General features: G+C 39.0%; 1 protein-coding gene across 4 annotated transcripts in view; it reads left to right on the top strand.

The window, feature by feature from the left end:
* Positions 1 to 17,711, top strand: part of EXOC6 (exocyst complex component 6) — a 140,217-nt gene that overhangs the window by 75,467 nt on the left and 47,039 nt on the right. For 2 of the 4 annotated variants that reach the window (XM_070752392.1, XM_070752394.1), the window contains exons 16-19: positions 1,692 to 1,803; positions 4,290 to 4,424; positions 11,074 to 11,253; positions 16,573 to 16,602. In XM_070752392.1, coding sequence (XP_070608493.1) covers positions 1,692 to 1,803; positions 4,290 to 4,424; positions 11,074 to 11,253; positions 16,573 to 16,602 — 457 coding nt within the window. The remainder of the gene's footprint in view (positions 1 to 1,691; positions 1,804 to 4,289; positions 4,425 to 11,073; positions 11,254 to 16,572; positions 16,603 to 17,711) is intronic. The other 2 variants (XM_070752393.1, XM_070752395.1) reach the window with 1 other exon arrangement.

Raw genomic sequence — 17,711 nt, 5'->3', positions numbered from 1 at the left:
TCTTCTGATTTGTCTTCTTATTTGCTCTGCGCGCAATGTTAGAAATTTCCTTCTTCCTTCCTCAGCTCAAACTTTATTTTTATCACCCCATTCAATAATATCTTTGGTCATTTTTTGGTCAATAATATATTTAAAAAGTCATTCTTGGAATATTGAGAAATTCACCTTTTAATAGGTAGAACTCACTACAAAGGAGAATTTATTTTTCAAAGGCTTCCATTTTCATTAATCTCAAAGCATTACTTGCCTTTAATTAGATGGAATGTGTAGGTCTTTGCTTGTTGAAATCTGGAAACTATTCAGTTTGTTGTCAAGCTGTGCCTACTGTTGACAATGGTAAATTACTCCCCTTTCACAAATACTGAGCTAATAAGGCTTCTTAATCTCCATCTCCAAACAGGAATTAATTAATTATGCAAATTACTTTTCACAAATATATACTAACAGCTAAAGTTCAAACTACATAAATACACATGCTAAATTTTGCCAAATTATTAACAAATGTTACCTTGAGTGAAATCCAGTCCTTCCTAGCAGTTAAGCAAACAAACATGTGGACAAATAAAAATAACACTGTGTTTGTGAAAAATACTGTATCTACATCTTGAAAATAATTTATGTACTACTAGGCCTCCAAAAGGAAGGGGCAATAAATTATGAAAATCAAATTATGTCTTAAGAACATTAGTAAACACTATTTGATATTAATACACAACAGCCTTCCAAAATGTTACACTGTTCGTCTTCCTTGAACTTTTGGGAAATAATATGTGCTAGAGCTTAGATTTGGTGGGTAGAGAAAATATTAACTCCTTGTTATTGTTAGCTGCATATTAAACCAGTTTAATGATTTAGGGATGATGTGATAGTGTAGCAGTGTACTGAATTTAGCACCCCCTTTGTAAGTTTCTATTGGTGTTCCATTTAGCCTTGGAAAACCAAACTAATTAAATTTTAAGGTAAATCAACTTGGCTTCTGCATCACAGGGAATATTGCCCCACAGATTCATCATCTTTCTACTGAAACTGTGGAGCAAAGTGTCTTAGCTTCCTCTTCTCGACCAGTGACCACCAATTAGTTCCATGGGAAGAATTTTTTCCACAGACCAGGGGTGTGGTTTCACATGCTGTCTACATCTTGTGGATGGGACTTCACTTGTTTGTGTTGCCCAGTTTCTGGCATGCTAGGGGCCAGTGCTGGTCCACGGACTGGTGGTTGGGGACCCCTGTCAGTGGCATGACTATTCTACCAACAATAGTTGACTTTTTCAACTTTTCACGAAGCAAAGATGGGTGATTTCATTTTTCAGGTTTGCTCCCACTCCAGTTGGCCGTGGGGAATTCTGGCAGCACATAATGGGAAAGATGGTGGCAGTTGGTGGGTGGTGTGCAGAATCCCTAAAAGGAAGAAGGCAAAGCCAACAGTCACATGGAAAAGGTTTACATTTCTGCAGGGAGCCACATGGTGTACTGGTTGCAAAATGCGTCTGTATAGGGAGGGAGAAGGAGATGGAGAAGGATATCTGTTAAATGGAAAGCTGTTCCAAGCACTCCCATATAATCAACATGCCAAGAGGTATATTGACAGTGGATTACAGTCAGTAGCGGGAAAGAATCAAAACTCCCTGTTTATTTAGTAATTTCATATGCAGTGTTCATCTGTTTTCAGAATATCTCATTTTTTTCCTCAGCTCAACAGAGATAGATGACATGCTTAGAAAATCTACAAATTTATTGCTGACTAGAACTTTAAGCAGTTGTTTGCAAAACCTCATTAAAAAACCTCACATAGGTTTGACTGAGGTAAGTGCTGAGACATGTTTTCCAATATTCAATACATTGTCAGGGGCTTTCAAACTTTTTCGATTACTTTGGGGACTTCCAACTTTCTCCGTGGGAAGGATGCAGTTTCCCCAGACCTTTCCAAGAAAATCAGGAATTGTGGATATGTTTCTTTAAAATATATCTTGGTATTAGTTCAGTGCCTTGCTTGAACCTTTGGTTCCCCAGGGGGGATTTTCAGGTAATTTGAGCTCATATGTTAAATCGGTAGTGCTTGACAGACTCCTAGAGTAGGTAGATTCCAATTCAACTAAATGGTGAAAAATGGCATAGGAAAGTATGTTCTTCTATCCAGAACATAGATATTCTGTAGGGAACAATGTAAGGTTTTGTTAGTGGATATATAAGTGTAAAAAAGATTTCCTGAAGCTATAAAATTTACACATAATATTCCCAATGGAGCTTTTTTTCACACATTGGTATTCCACATTAAAATTACAATCTGGCTTTAAAATAGACATAGGATCCCTCGATTTTCGCGATCTTGATCTTCGCGAAACGCTATATCGCGATTTTTCCCACCCGATGACGTCACTCTCTTCCTTTCTCAACTTTCTTTCTCTCTCTCTTTCTCTATCTTGCTTCTTCCTCTCTCACACTCTCTTCCTCCCTCTCTCATCTCTTTCTTTCCTTCTCTCTCTTTCTCTATCTCTCCCCCTCTTGCTGGCGGGCGGCGGGGCGGGCGGGCGGGCGGGCGAGCGGGGGCATCAGCGAGGAGCCGGGGTTTCCCCTTTGCGTGGGCGGCGGGAAAACCCCGATCTTCGTCTGCTCGCTGCTGCTGCGCTGCTGAGCAGATCAGCTGCTGGGCGGCCGCAGCAGCAGCGAGCAGACGAAGATCGGGGTTTCCCCACCGCCCACGCAAAGGGGAAAGCCCGATTCGGCTCCTCGCTGCTGCCGCGCTGCCGAGCAGATCAGCTGCTGGGCGGCTGAAGGAACCTTCCCTGGGTCTTCCCCTTTGCGTGGGCGGCGGGGAAGACCCAGGGAAGGTTCCTTCGGCCGCCCAGCAGCTGATCTGCTCGGCAGCGCGGCAGCAGCGAGGAGCCGAATCGGGCTTTCCCCTTTGCGTGGGCGGCGGGGAAGCCCCGATCTTCGTCTGCTCGCTGCTGCTGCACTGCCGAGCAGATCAGCTGCTGGGCGGCCGCAGCAGCAGCGAGCAGACGAAGATCGGGGTTTCCCCGCCGCCCACGCAGACTCCACCATCTGCGCATGCGCGGCCATGGAAAAAGGGTGCGCATGCGCAGATGGTGTTTTTACTTCCGCAACCCTACATCGCGAAAAATCGATTATCGCGAGGGGTCTTGGAACGGAACCCTCGCGATAATCGAGGGATCACTGTACAGTGATCCCTCGGGTTTCGCGAGGGTTCCGTTCCAAGGCCCCTCGCGAAACTCGATTTTTCGTGATATAGCGGTGCGCAAGTAAAAACACCATCTGCGCATGCGCGCCCTTTTTTTCATGGCCGCACATGCGCAGATGGTGGAGTTTGCGTGTGGGCGGCGGGGAAGACCCAGGGAAGGTTCCTTCGGCCGCCCAACAGCTGATCTGCTCCGCAGTGCGGCAGCAGCGAGGAGCCGAAGATGGGGTTTCCCCGTTGCCCAGGCAACAGGGAAACCCCATCTTCGGCTCCTTGCTGCTGCCGCGCTGCGGAGCAGATCAGCTGTTGGGCGGCCGAAGGAACCTTCCCTGGGTCTTCCCGCCGCCCAGGCAAAGGGGAAACCCCAAGATCGCTTGCCGCTTGCCCGTTCACCTGCCCGCCCGGCTGCTCGCTTGCCCGTTCACCCACCCGCCCGGCCGCTCCGCTTGCCCGTTCACCTGCCCGCCCGGCCGCTCCGCTTGCCCGTTCACCCGCCCGCCCGGCCGCTCCGCTTGCCCGTTCGCCCGCCCGCCCGCCCGCCTGCTCCGCTTGCCCGTTCGCCCACCCACCCGGCTGCTCGCTTGCCCGTTCGCCCACCCACCCGGCTGCTCGCTTGCCCGTTCACCCGCCCGCCCGGCTGCTCCGCTTGCCCGTTCGCCCGCCCGCCCGCTCCGCTTGCCTGTTCACCCGCCCGCCCGGCTGCTCGCTTGCCGTTCGAGAGCAAGAGGGGGAGAGATAGAGAAAGAGAGAGAAGGAAAGAAAGAGATGAGAGAGGGAGGAAGAGAGTGTGAGAGAGGAAGAAGCAAGATAGAGAAAGAGAGAGAGAAAGAAAGATGAGAAAGGAAGGGAGTGACGTCATCGGGTGGAAAAATCGCGATATAGCGTTTCGCAAAGATCGAGATCGCGAAACTCGGGGGATCACTGTATATGCTTTTTTTATAATCAATCCATCAATCAGTGTTCGGTTTTGTATTATATATTCCAGTTTGGGAGGGTGCCCCGTAATTAACAGAGACTTAAATATCATCTGAAACATTTCAAAGGTGCTTTGTTAGAATTTTTCTTATATCTTTGTTTTCATTTTTTTTTTAAGCTGGTGCAAATTATCATAAATACAACGCATTTAGAACAGGCATGTAAATATCTTGAAGACTTTATAACGAACATTACAAATATTTCCCAAGAAACTCTCCACACAGCAAGACTGTATGGTCTTTCAACATTTAAGGTATGGAAGATGTGATCTGTTTCCAAGTCCTTGTCTAAACAGCCAGATTCTTAATTTCTAGATATCATGCTTTAGTTCCATGTTTTATGTGCAATTTATATGTGTATGAATTACAGTACCCAAGCATATTAGGTAAAGCATCATAAAAGTTCCAAATATTTACTCCCTCCACCTTTAATCCCTGTAAATCCTTCCTTTGGGAGGGAGATTGGGCGCCTGATTGGAGCTGAGTGTTACTGGCCAGATGCCCTTCCTGATGCCTACACAGAGTTCACCGCAGACAATTACTGATTGCATCCAGAGAATGGTGGGATTCAATTTTTTAAACTACTGGTTCTGTGGGCGTGGCTTGGTGGGTGTGGCAGGGGACGGATACTGTAAAATCCCCATTCCCACCCCACTTCAGTGACTGTTACTGCAAAATCCGCATTTCCTCCCGATCAGCTGGGACTCGGGAGGCAGAGAATAGATGGGGGTAGGGCCAGTCAGAGATGGCATTTACTGGTTCTCAGAACTACTCAAAATTTCCACTACCAGTTCTCCAGAACAGGTCATTGGAAAAGACATGGCTTTATGAAGTTTCCAAGAAAGAAAAAAACACAAAGGGAATGTTAGGCATATAGGCATTTATGGGTTTGGTCACTTGACAATAAATTTAAACCAGTGTATATAAGCTACAGTTATTACACAGGCATGTATTACTGAGTCTCCTACATTTGTACCACTACAGACAGTACCATATTTTTCGGAATATAAGGCGCACTGAGTATAAGAAGCATCTTAGTTTTTGGGAAATAAATAGGGGGGGAAATCTGCCTACCAGGTATTCATCTGGCTAGCCTCCTTAGTCTGGTCAGCTATAGCACATTACTTTATCCCCTGGTTAGGACTTAAAAATACCTTATTCAGAGCAAGTAGTAATAAAAAAAGCCTGCAAGCAGGGAAAAGTGTTAGTGCTTGGAGAAAAGGGCTTCAGAAAAGCTACATTCAGAGTATAAGACGCACCCAAATTTTTATCCTCTTTTGGGGGGGGGGGAAAGGTTCACCTTATACTTTGAAAAATACGATACTCAAACTCATGGTCATAATGGAGTCTGGCTGTCAGTGTTCTGAGTAGCACATCTGCAAAAAGCAGAACTTTTGAGGCAGATAGATTCCTCAAAGAACATGTTTCTTGGATACATCATATTGCCACAGCTAGTGAAAATCAATTCTAAAACCCCTGCATTTTCCCCTAATTAAAAGAGCAAATATTTTCCTCTCCAGATGTCACCGGTCATATTGTCCAATGACAATATCTGGCAGTCTGCTTGGTCATTCCCCCCCCCCCCCCCTTCAATTGCCACCTATTTGGGGTGACCTTGGTTCCCACAAGAAAACTTTTTGTTTTGACTGTTAGCCAGCCTATCTATTTCCCCCTCTTTTCTCCCTTGTGGCAACTACGAGGCAGCAAAAGATGGTTTCATATTGTGTGTGTGTGTATGTATGTGTATATATTCACATTTTATGTAGGAATAAAATAACCTTTATCCCAAAGATGCCTTTTCAGAAGGCAACTGGACTTTCTTGGTTTTTTTCTTTTGAAGATGTTTCTCTTCTCATCCAAGAAGCTTCATCAAGCGTGACAGGATAGTGGGGAAGAGCTGAAGAAGTTTCTTGAATAAGAAGCGGAACGTTTTTTTAAAAAAAATTCAGCGGCTTCCTGAAAAAGCACCTTTGGACAACCATGACCTGGATGCTGGAGAATCTCTAGAAAATAACCTTTAACACCATCACATCTGCCTATCCCAGGTCCTTGGGAAGGACTGTATAGAAGGATAAAATGCCAGCTCCAGTTCTAAAAATCTGGCTGTCTGTGTGATCAACCATAAAAAATAATAAGGGATTTGTGTGTCTATTTTAGAGACTATAAAACTAGGTTTATAAAACTTCCGACAGCTAAGTTTAACAGTACGGACTCTCTGTTGAGTAAAATTATTCCAACTAATTAAATGTATATAAACCTGAAAACAATTTCCTACTGGAAATTTATGCAAAGAGTATTTTTGTGTTCGTGTGTGTGCATGTGTGTATTTTTTATCAGTTCAGGAATTTTTTCATGATCTTATCCTAGTTCAAATATAGTTTGTCATGTCATATTGCTTTGAGAAGACTCAAACTTTATACTCTTTGGCCTCATGGAACTAGCTGCATGGTCTGTTGGATCCTATCCCCAACATAGATATTATTTTAATACTTTAGATAATGAGCTGTGTTTTCTTTAGATAACGATCTGAGGAATAACAAAGCAAAAAAAGTGGTCGATGTTTCTCATTTCTGAACCTATTTGTACAAATTTGGAATGTTTTCTTTCAGTGACTGTTTTTTTTAAAGTACACAAAAACAGGCAACAGTTAATTCCCTAACAATTACATCTTAAGTTTCAAGTAATTGCCTAACTGTGTATACACCCAAACAGGGGAGGATTTTACAGACCAACAAACTAAAAAGGGATTATTCCCACTGAGAGTAATTCTGTCCTCAGTACTTTTATTTTGTAACTAAATCTAAAATGATACCTATCAAATTCCAGCATTAGTCTGTGTCATCCAGGTTAAAGAAATGCTCAAGGGATTAGCATCATGCCTCTTGTATTTTCTGCTAGGAGAACATTCAGTTATCATTACCATGTGACAGTTTATGAATGTTATAAACAGGGCAAATGGGAATTGTTAACAGCAAAGTTCAGAAGGGTTTGTCAGGTATTCTCTGTAAAATCCCTCTTCTTCATGGTGCTCTATGTATCATTGCTTGCAGCTGTTTTGCCTTCAGTTTAGACACCTGGTGATAGAGCTGAAGTAGAAATCCTCCATGGTCTTCTGCTGAAGTGGATTTGCAAGACTTGCCCAAAGGGACTTTTCTGTAACAGCATTCAAGACATTAAAAAAAAAACAGTTCTCAAGTTGTGTATTTTGGTCATCAAAATTTCACACAAGCCTTCCTTTTAAAAATAATGGATTTGAAGAAAGTTCTCCAGATAAATAAGGTTGTTACATTGTTTTTTAAAGTGCTTGTGTTGGGCAAAAAATGCATTGAAAAGTCCTAGGTGAAAAAGAGCATTATGGAAATTATCCCATTTTTTAAAAAAATTAAAGAATCTGTGGCATTATTGAGGAAAGTCCCCAAAACTATTCGCATTTGTGAAAAAGTGCTAAAGAAAGAGGGACAAATCTTTGGAATAAAACCAAGAACACAGAGAATAGCTTCTTATCCGGAAAATAAGAATTGCAACAATCCCTTACCTGGTGCAAAATATCCTTAAAGCTTTCCTATGACAACTTGTGTTTCCTATCTGCTGCTGTCTTAATCATAAGTGAAAGAGTGAATCAGAGGCCAAATTTTGGCTGTAGATAGGATCAACACGATAGTTTAAATTAGCGATAGATCCTGACCAGGATGGTAATCTCAAGAGTCCTCTATTACTGCTCACTGTTCCTTTCAAGGTTCATGCATGACGCACAAAATGACAACCCATCTCCATGGTAGCCTTTGCTTTGTAGAATCCCCCCCTCCTGCCTTTACGAGGTAGACCAGACAAGAAACATGACCAGAGAAGTTAATTCTACTTTGGTAAGAATTGTAAGGCTACATGAACAGAATCTTGCAAGTCTGAAAGTACAGTTCTTCCCCCATCTCTTTTATCACCCAAGGAATTAGGAAGAGGCTCTGCTGAGCCTCTTGTCCCACCTACTATTTAGTTCTGGACTGTGCTGTCTCTTGTCTCACCATTCTGTAGGCCAGTGTTTCCCAACCTTGGCAACTTAAAGATATTTGGACTTCAACTCCCAGAATTGCCCAGCCAGCGAATGCTGGCTGGGGAATTCTGGGAATTGAAGTCTAAATATCTTCAAGTTGCCAAGGTTGGGAAACACTGCTGTAGGCAACCTCTCTGGGTCCTGTGCCCCAAATTCATTCCCACATACCATTATATCACCCCACACAGTTCCGGTTTACAGTTATGACTGTTGAAAAAGCAATTCTAATCTTTGTGTTTTCAAAGGAAAACTGAAGTAAGATCATAAGCACAGTCACATGGCACTTGATTTACTTTGCTTAGTGGCTGGCTAAGTTGTAGTCAATAAACAAGAACCACCTTATACATGGCTGCTTCGTAAATATTCTGCATACGATTAAAGTTGTGTTGCTTCAACAAGCTTTCAGGCCAAGCTTATTTCAGTGTTTTCTTTCCTTTAGATCCATAATGGCCAACGTATGGCACGAGAGCCATAGTGGCACATGTGCCATATCTGAAGGCCTGCGAGCCATTGCCCTCTGTCAGCTCCAGTGTGAATTTTGGTACTGGCCACCTGATTTCGGCCTCCCAGAGGCTGTGTGGAGGGAGGCCATTTTCACCCTCCTTAGGCTTCAGGAGCCTATGGATATCAAAAACGGACCCAATGGGCCTACCGGATTTTCAGAAGCTTCACTGAGGTCTGCGTGCATATGCGGAGGGAGCAGTGCTGGGGGAGGTTGTGCGCACATGTGCAGGGAGAGGGTATTGCATTACGGGTGTGGGCATGCGCACCCATTTGGCACCTCAACAAAAAAAGTTTCACCCTCACTGCTTTAGACTTTTCAAGATTCCTCTAAGTATTTTGTAGGAGTTAGAATCCTTCCTGGAATGGATAGAATCCTGATATATGTGCTGGTAGTCTTTACAACAAAAACAGGGATTGTGAGAATGCTGACTGGACCTTCCTCACATTCCTCAAGGTTGAATGTGAGGGAAGGTTCCTTTAATGTGCCTCATACTTTCCCCTATTACTGCAAAACAGGGGGGGGGAAAAAAAATGACCACTATGGAAACTGCTCTTCTGTTTGCTCAGCTCTGTAGTGGATCCCAACAGTCATTTGTGCCAGTGAGACCTGGAAGGCATCAGAAAGCATTAATAAGAGACAGGACGCCTTCTCCAAATCCTAAAGATTCACTAGTTTGACAATATTACTAAAAAAGTGTTCCAAAAGAGTTTCTCTTGCAAATTACAAAACATTCTTGCACACAGAAGACTCCAGTTTGAAGGTCATATTCTCCTTATGGATAGCAATCTCATCCACTAGATCGATGATGGCAAACCTTTTGGTTCGTGTGCCAAAAGGGAGGGCATGGGGGGGTCATGCACGTTTGTGCCCATACCCATAATTCCATGTGGGGGGGCTGCGCATGCATGTTTGTCTCCCCCTCTTGGCACCCAATGGCGTGCCCATTTTTCACTCTCCCCGGCTTCAGAGCCTTTCTAGGAGCCTGGGGAGGGTGAAAATGGCTTGTTGTGATTCTTCTACAGAAGTTGGTCATCTTGAGAATCAAATACCATTTTGATGAAAAGTCTGAAGAACAATTACTGGCAATAAAACAATTGTTTTATTTTCTCCAATAAAAAGTTGTTTGGGGCCTTTTGATTTTGTTCTGTGGGGATTTGTCATTTGTTCCATATGTATAGGTATTAACTTTGATGTAGTGGCTACTATATGATCCATATTATTGTTCTATGACACGGTTAGACAAAGTTGGCTCTTCTATGACATGTAGACTTCAACTCCCAGAATTCCTGAGCTAGCATGATTGCCTCAGGAATTCTGGGAGTTGAAGTCCACAAGTCATAGAAGAGCAAACTTCACCTACCCCTGTTCTATGGGAGCATGCTATGTGGCTGTCATTTGTGACATCTGTATGAGATTGTGCTATGTAACTGGTTTCTCTGGAAGAGATTTCAGTAAGGTTCAGGTTGTTTGAAAAGGTTCCATTTGTATACAAACCCAAGAGCAGAATACATGGCAATTTGGCCTACACGACCTCTAGTTTTTCCAACTTAGTGATTCTGGTTCTGAGTTGTATATAATTGTGTTATTCATTAATTTTCTACATCTAGAAATATCTTTTCATGTACTGTTCTTAAAATGTTAAGATTTAAAACTGTAGAATGACATCATAAAGAATAGTGATAAAATACAACAAAACATGCTAGAAATATTGGCTTTTCATCCAGTTATAAAAAGTAATACAAAAGTCATTTCTAAAATTGCAATAAATAAATCTATACCTATAAAACAGTAATGCAGTCTTTTGAATAGTAGCTTGATTATTTTTTCTTTAAAACTATCAAGATCTGAGTATTATTTCAGAACATTTATAGTGGGATTTCCCAATCTCTGGGCCATGGATTGGTAGTGATCCATGTCCTATTAGGAACTGAGCTGCACATGTGGTAGGCAAGCAAACAAATCTTTATCTGTGAATATGTGAGATCTAGGTTGCATGCAAAACCATTCCTCCTGCCCTCCTGGTCTGTGAAAAAATTGTCTTCCATGAAACCAGTCCCTGGTGCCAGAAAGGTTGGGGCATGCTGCTTTATAGCATACAGTAGTTATCTTACAGATGTATGTAAATATATTCAAAAATGAGACAAAGCATTAAACATCCCGCTTCTTTTGGAGCAGAATTTGACATACACTGATGTTGGTAGCCGATTTGTTTTTATCTCACAATTTGAATGTTAAAAGATTTATTTTCCATTTTTCTTGACTCACACCTGCTCTGTTTACATAATTTATTTCAAGCAATTATCCTTAAGTTTAGTAATGCTATACTACTGACATGATCTGTTCTTTTCAGGATGCAAGACATGCTGCTGAAGGGGAGATTTATACAAAACTTAATCAGAAAATTGATGAATTTATCCAGCTTGCTGACTATGATTGGACAATGATTGAGCCTGATGGGAGAGCTAGTGGCTATTTAATGGATCTAATTAATTTCTTAAGAAGCACCTTTCAGGTTTTTACCCATTTGCCTGTAAGTATAGAAAATCAAATCTATAACAATTCACTTTAATTTTTATGTATCTAAGGACATACCGATAGATGGGAGGAGAAAATCCCCAACCCTGGAATGCCGAAATGCAGCACCTACATAGGAGAAATATAGATTAGTTTTATCCTTTCTTCTTCTTCTTTTGTTTGACTGTGAAATGCAGTTTGAAAGCATTGGCTCCTGTTTTAGTTTAACTTCAGTTAGCAAGGCAATCCTAGGGAGGTGGAGGTTAGGCTAACCAGCCACCTTCATAAATAATTGCTGCAAATGGTTTCCTTTAGGTAATCATATTTCAAATTAAGTAGCAATTATCTGAATCTGGATGATTTAGTAAACTTCAATTAATCCAAAGGGGAAATAAAAATGTCTTGTGGTCTTGGACTTTCAACAAGACTGAACGAAGGAAGAAGTTCTTTCTTGTTTTTGTAATCTTAAACCAAGGGTTTAGTGTTGCTTCTAAGCAAATCTCTGATTAGCTTTGGGACAGAAAGATAGGATACAAACTGAAATCTTAGAGTAATAATATCAACAAGAAAAACAACAAACATGCTCAATAATCCCTATCCTGTTCATTTCTTCCCTTTTCCCTTTATAGTGAGCACTTGGGGCAATTAAATTATTTTACACTTGGGCTTACTAATTTATACCTTTTAGACAGTCATGCATATCATTTGGGAACAGTAATCACTTATTGTAGGAAACTAATAAATAGTCAAATAGTAAAATGAGCATTTGTTTTTAAGCCTTTTTTAAAAAAGAAAAATTGTTGCAGTGAGCAGCATCCAACCTTATGTGCTCAAATTAGACTGAGAATTTGTGTAGGGATCTGGATAGTCACTTGACCCCCATTAAGTCAAGCCGTAATACAGTTATTAGTATTGAGTTATCAGGACATTTCCTGCTGTTTGCTGCAAAGAGGTAAATTGCTGGTAGGCAGAGACCAAAGAGTGTGGGTGGGACTACATTCGGTGTATAAGAGACACCCACGTTTTCACTCTGTTTTTTGGTGTGTGTGTGTAAAAAGGTGTGTCTTAGACTCCAAAAATACGATATATACTTTTATTTAACATAACCTGCTTTACTGTAGAGAAATATGTATTAAAACTACATTTACAGGTATGGTGTAAATGGTCCTTGTCGGTCAGTGCTTTAGATTCTGTGCATTATTTGAAACCTTTTCCCTCACAAGTTTTATTTCACATTTATTCAGAAATCCAAGTTATTTTTTTGTTAGTGTCATTGGATCAGATATATGGTGCCTCAGTTAAATGAAATTATCAATGTGATGTCTTGGTTGTTAGTCTGGACTCTGTCATTTTGTTTCCTACAATTCTTTTCATATCTTATGTGAAAACACCCTATGAATCAATCAATATTGTTCTGGAATTTTCAGTTAGGAAAAACTTTGCTATTATTTCTAAATACATATAGTAAATATATGATGTATCTGTAAATAGTAAAACTTATTAGATTACCACAATTTTCCCCTTCAGCCACTTTGGAGGAGAGAGATAAAGGACTAAAATTTAAACAGTGTAGAAGACAGCTCTATATGAAGATTTCTACAGCTAATACACTTTTTTTCTTTTCAAGATCTGAACTGATGCATATTGAACCATGGCTATTTTGCAACTTTTCTGCAGAATTTGTGGCACGAAAAGTCATGTCAGTGTGTTATGAAGATGGCAGAAATAGGGCAGATTCAGTGATCAGGGCAACTATCCAGGAGGAAAATGAAGTTAAACACTTCTGAGAATTTATTTGGAAATGTTATCCAGATCTTTACATAAAGAAGATGAAGGTGTAAACTGGATTCATTTTAAGTCATGTATGGAGATATGTTTATATCCCCAGTATGAAAAAATAAACTAGTTCAGAAGAAAAACAATTTAATTCCAAATATTTTCTTGCTATTGATTACCTTTTTGCAGGAAGTTGTCAAATATATGATAAAAATGTACAGCAGGTTCAGGATATAAAACATGTTCCGTGCCTGAAAATGCAGGGGTAAAAATGATTTATTGTACGAAAAACAAGATTAGAATTGATGTGAAGACTCATTTCTTTCTGGATAAGTGAGAAGCATTTATTCTGACTAAATTTCTTCATACCCTGTTTCCCCAAAAATAAGACAGTGTCTTATATTAATTTTTGCTCTCAAAGATGTACTACATCTTATTTCCAGGAGATGTCTTATTTTTTTTCAATGAAGAAGAATTCACATTTATTGCTGAACAGAAAAAACGAACATTTATTATATACTGTACAGTAGTTGCCATCACAAACCAGCATAACCAGACAAACTATGAATCCTATTAAGAATTTATTACTACAATTGTTCCATTATTTCCATGTACAACAATTATACTTTTTTCAAATATATGTTATATATGTTCTGTTCAGGAATTCTGCAAAACCGGGGGATGCCTTTTGTTATGCAATTCTACAAAACCTCTCCTATGTCTTATTTTCGGGGAAACAGGGTATTCTTTGTAGTTGGAGTAGAACAGTCTATTCCATTTTCTGCTGATAACATCCCAAGTAGTTGCAAATGAAAAAAAATTAATCAAACTTTTACTCCAGAAAAGGAATAAGTTGTTTTATTAATTAGATTGTACATGCTGTTTTTATCATTGTTGTTAGCCGCCCTGAGTCTGTGGAGAGGGGCGGCATACAAATCCAATAAATAATAATAATAATAATAATAATAATAATAATAATAATAATAATAAACATATGAATAAAATTAGTTATCCATCTCGGGCTGTACTTTCTTCCAGGATGGTTAACAAATCTACAGACTCCTCTATATATTCCCCAGCCTATTCTGCTAAAAATATTTTAACTGGGAAGAGAGCAAGGTTTTCTTTATGCAATATACACGTTCAGTAGTTCAGCTAAGACTTCTCTCTAAAGTCCTCACTTTAGTATGTGAGAATATACAGGAAGTCCCAACTAATTCAGAATAAGATGTAATATTGATGATTTACTAAGATCTCACAGAAATCATAATGCTGAATGATTGGCTTTTCTCACCAAGTAAATACTGGGCTTGCAGGGAACCTTTGTATTTTTAAATAGAATGCTTTCTTCTTTTATTTTCCCTGCAGCATCAAGGAGGTGTTTTTTTTTAATTTCTAAATGGAAATAAATACTTTGCTTGGGATAGGAGGACAAATAATGGCACACTTAAGATAACAATTTGATTAACTTAAAAGTCAGTAAAGTTAAATTTAAAATATTGATTTGATTTGATTTGATTTGAAAGCCGCCCCTCTCCGCAGACTTGGGGCGGCTCACAACATAGACACTTAGCAATTACAGAAACACAGATCTTTCAGTGTATATGGCACAATGAAACATCACCTGCTAAATCAGAAGCAAGGCCCTATCTACTCTTGCTTGGTTTAAGACCATTGTTTCTATTGATAAAAGTATACTTTTAGGATATTATATACATCAGAACAGATCTTGAAGGGTGTAGATTTTATCAAGCAGTGGCTTTGCTATAGTAAAGTAGATAAGAGTTCTATAGTATGAAGTACATAAGAGTTCTGTGGCTCCTCATTTCTGCTGAATCCTATTCCAGATAAATTTCCAACCCCCCTGAGGTCAATCACAAATCAAACTAGTTTCACCTAGAAATGCATTTTTATTAATGGTTTTCATACATAGAAAAATTCTTTGGATTTTTTAACACCCATGATTAAGGTAGTTGAAAATGATAACTATGCCAGTGAAATCAATAAATGCTGTAAATAAAATCATGGAAATAGACTTCAACTAAAAATAAGGAATAATGGTTTATCAATTCCGAAGACAAGTAAGAAATCCTCGAGTAGCGGGACATTTTAAGCTTTTTCGAAAATAACATATTCAGCCATAATTTTGTTTTACTTGTGCCTACTTACATCTTCAGGATATGAATAATGTAATGGCCATACCGAATTAAGGTATTAGTTGGAATTCTCTTTTCTCCTTTCAATAGAAAAAAATTAAAATGTGAGGGAAAGTATAATTTTTAAACTTTTGAAAATTTCAAAATGAAATTTGAAATAGCAATGCAATAAAAAAAAGCACCCCAAATTATGTATGAATATCAGAGTTTTAAAAAATATATAATAATGACTTAAGATGCTACACTGAGGACAGATCTTTCTGAATAAGGTTTACCTCTGTGCTAGTTAAGAGTTGATAAATTAATGTACCAACTTGATGGCATTGTCAGTGGTAGAGTTCCCATAACTGATACTCTTGAGATATGTTGGACATTATTCCAATTCAGAGGCGAATGATGAGACTTGTCTGAAAGGCTGACCTAAGGTTAACACTGTATACATGGCTGTTGTGGTATAATCATTCTTTGATTTTTATTTGCTCTGTTCTTCAAAATTCATTTGCTTTCCCCTTTTCTGTGTTGTCACTTGATAGAAAAACGCTGATGTTTTAAAAATAAAATAAAAGACCATACTTGTAATGAAAATAATCAGTTTTTTAAACTTTGTTAATTATTGTCATGGCAGAATATTTTTTATGAAATGTTACTTCAGGTTGTCACAAATGCCTTAAATGTGTTTTAATAGCAAAAGGAAGGATCAAATCATAGGTAGAAGTGAGTGGAAAATACTTGCGCACAAGCAGTTTAAAATAACTAGATGATTAATCCTTTGGTTGATGGCATGTTGTGGCATTCTCTTCTGGAGAGTTTTAGAGCTTAGGGCTTTAGAGAGGGAGGGGCTAGTGCTTTGCTGCTAGAACAGAGGAGCTTAAATCCCCCATGGGATACCATCTATAGCAATTTGGATCTATTCAGGTTCTGAAGTTGTTGAACTAATTGAATAGATGCTCAGTTTTTTCAAGGGGCACTCCAGTCAAATCTTTCCATTCTTTTGGAAGAAATACTGTACATCTTTTTGCAGAGTATTTTAATGTACTAGGCTTTATATTATTATTATATTATTCCTTAATATTATTCCTTAATATGTCCTAATATCAGTTTACGGTAAATGATCACCTATTAAAATAAAATAAAACAAGATTAATTAGACGACCACCTGTTAGGCTTTTACAGGTTACAAGTGGGATTCATTGACTTTATCAAAATGCGGTAAAAATCCTTTACATTCCGAATCATATTTATAACTTGTTGATATATTTAGGAAATAAAGCTTAGAAGTAGGTGTCATTTTCTTGAGGGTCCCAGCAGCCCCCACACCCCCTGTTACTCAAATGCAATTTAATGTTGACAAGTGTATTTTAATTTACTTTCTGTTTTGATTGCCTTGCTGATTTCGTTCTCAGAATAACAACAATGACTATGCAGCCATGTCGGTAAGTAGATTGCAAGCTCAAGAAAAGCATGCCCTTGGAAAACTTAACTATGGACTGCCTGCAGGCTTATTGCTTTAGTATTGAGTGACTTATTATAAAGCCCTCTATTTGGTTTGATCTGACTGACTGCTAAGTTGTATAGCAGCATGCAGAATCCAAGTTGAAGACTAACCCTGTTCTTTTGGACAGAAGGCAGAAGGAACCTTTTAAAGCCTCATAGAAACATGATACTGCCTGGGTTGCATCTTAAATGAGATCATTCAAAGGAAACTTTTAAGACTTCTTGGATTTGAGGTCAGGTGTCAAAATGCAACTATGGGATGTGCATACGAAATCAGTTTAAAATGGCCAGATAGTGGCTGAGAATAAAGAGCTGGTGAAAGTTTTAGCCTCTTTTAAAAACATACTTTTTGAAGTGAGGAGAATGTCTGTACCCAAATGTATTTCATAAAGATGATGGATTGCTTTAAAGGATTTGTGCCCCAATTATTTTCAGGTCATCAGCTTATTTTAAGTATTTTACTTTAGTCCAACACAATATTTGCATTTTGACGAACAATTACAACTTTTAAATAGACAGAATAATTTATATTAATGCACAATTGAACTCTTATCTGCCTAGGTTGCATTATCTAAGTCATAGTTATTTCAGTTGATAGTATTTTTGCATAATTTTCAATATCCACACTGTAATTTAAAAAGGACAAGTTACTAAAAAGTAAAAAAGAATATGATTCTGATATTTAAAATTAAAGCAACCAAATTTAATGTCTAGGAGTTATGTAAAATGTTTTGCTGAATATTTTAAGAGTTGGAGAAAGCTATAATATCTTCACATTTAACTATCTTTAGTAAATGCTTCATAAATCTACCAGTAAAACATTTAAAAATGAGCAAAAATTAGCCTTCTGAAATTAACAGATATAGATATATAGATCTATTTACCACTCTAGATTAAATAATCCCACTCACTCTTCCATTGTGAAAACTGATGTATTCAAGACAAGAACTGGCCAATAATGATGAAGCAACATATAATGAGATTACTGCAGATACACAGGAATATGAAGACATAAAGGAGTGAATAACATGAAACAGAGTGCTAGCTA

The sequence above is a fragment of the Erythrolamprus reginae genome, chromosome 5 (assembly GCF_031021105.1).
Source record: "Erythrolamprus reginae isolate rEryReg1 chromosome 5, rEryReg1.hap1, whole genome shotgun sequence".
NCBI classification, from domain to species: Eukaryota; Metazoa; Chordata; class Lepidosauria; order Squamata; family Dipsadidae; genus Erythrolamprus; species Erythrolamprus reginae.
The sequence above is the reverse complement of the archived record's forward strand: the minus strand, read 5'-3'. Positions and strand labels throughout refer to the sequence as shown.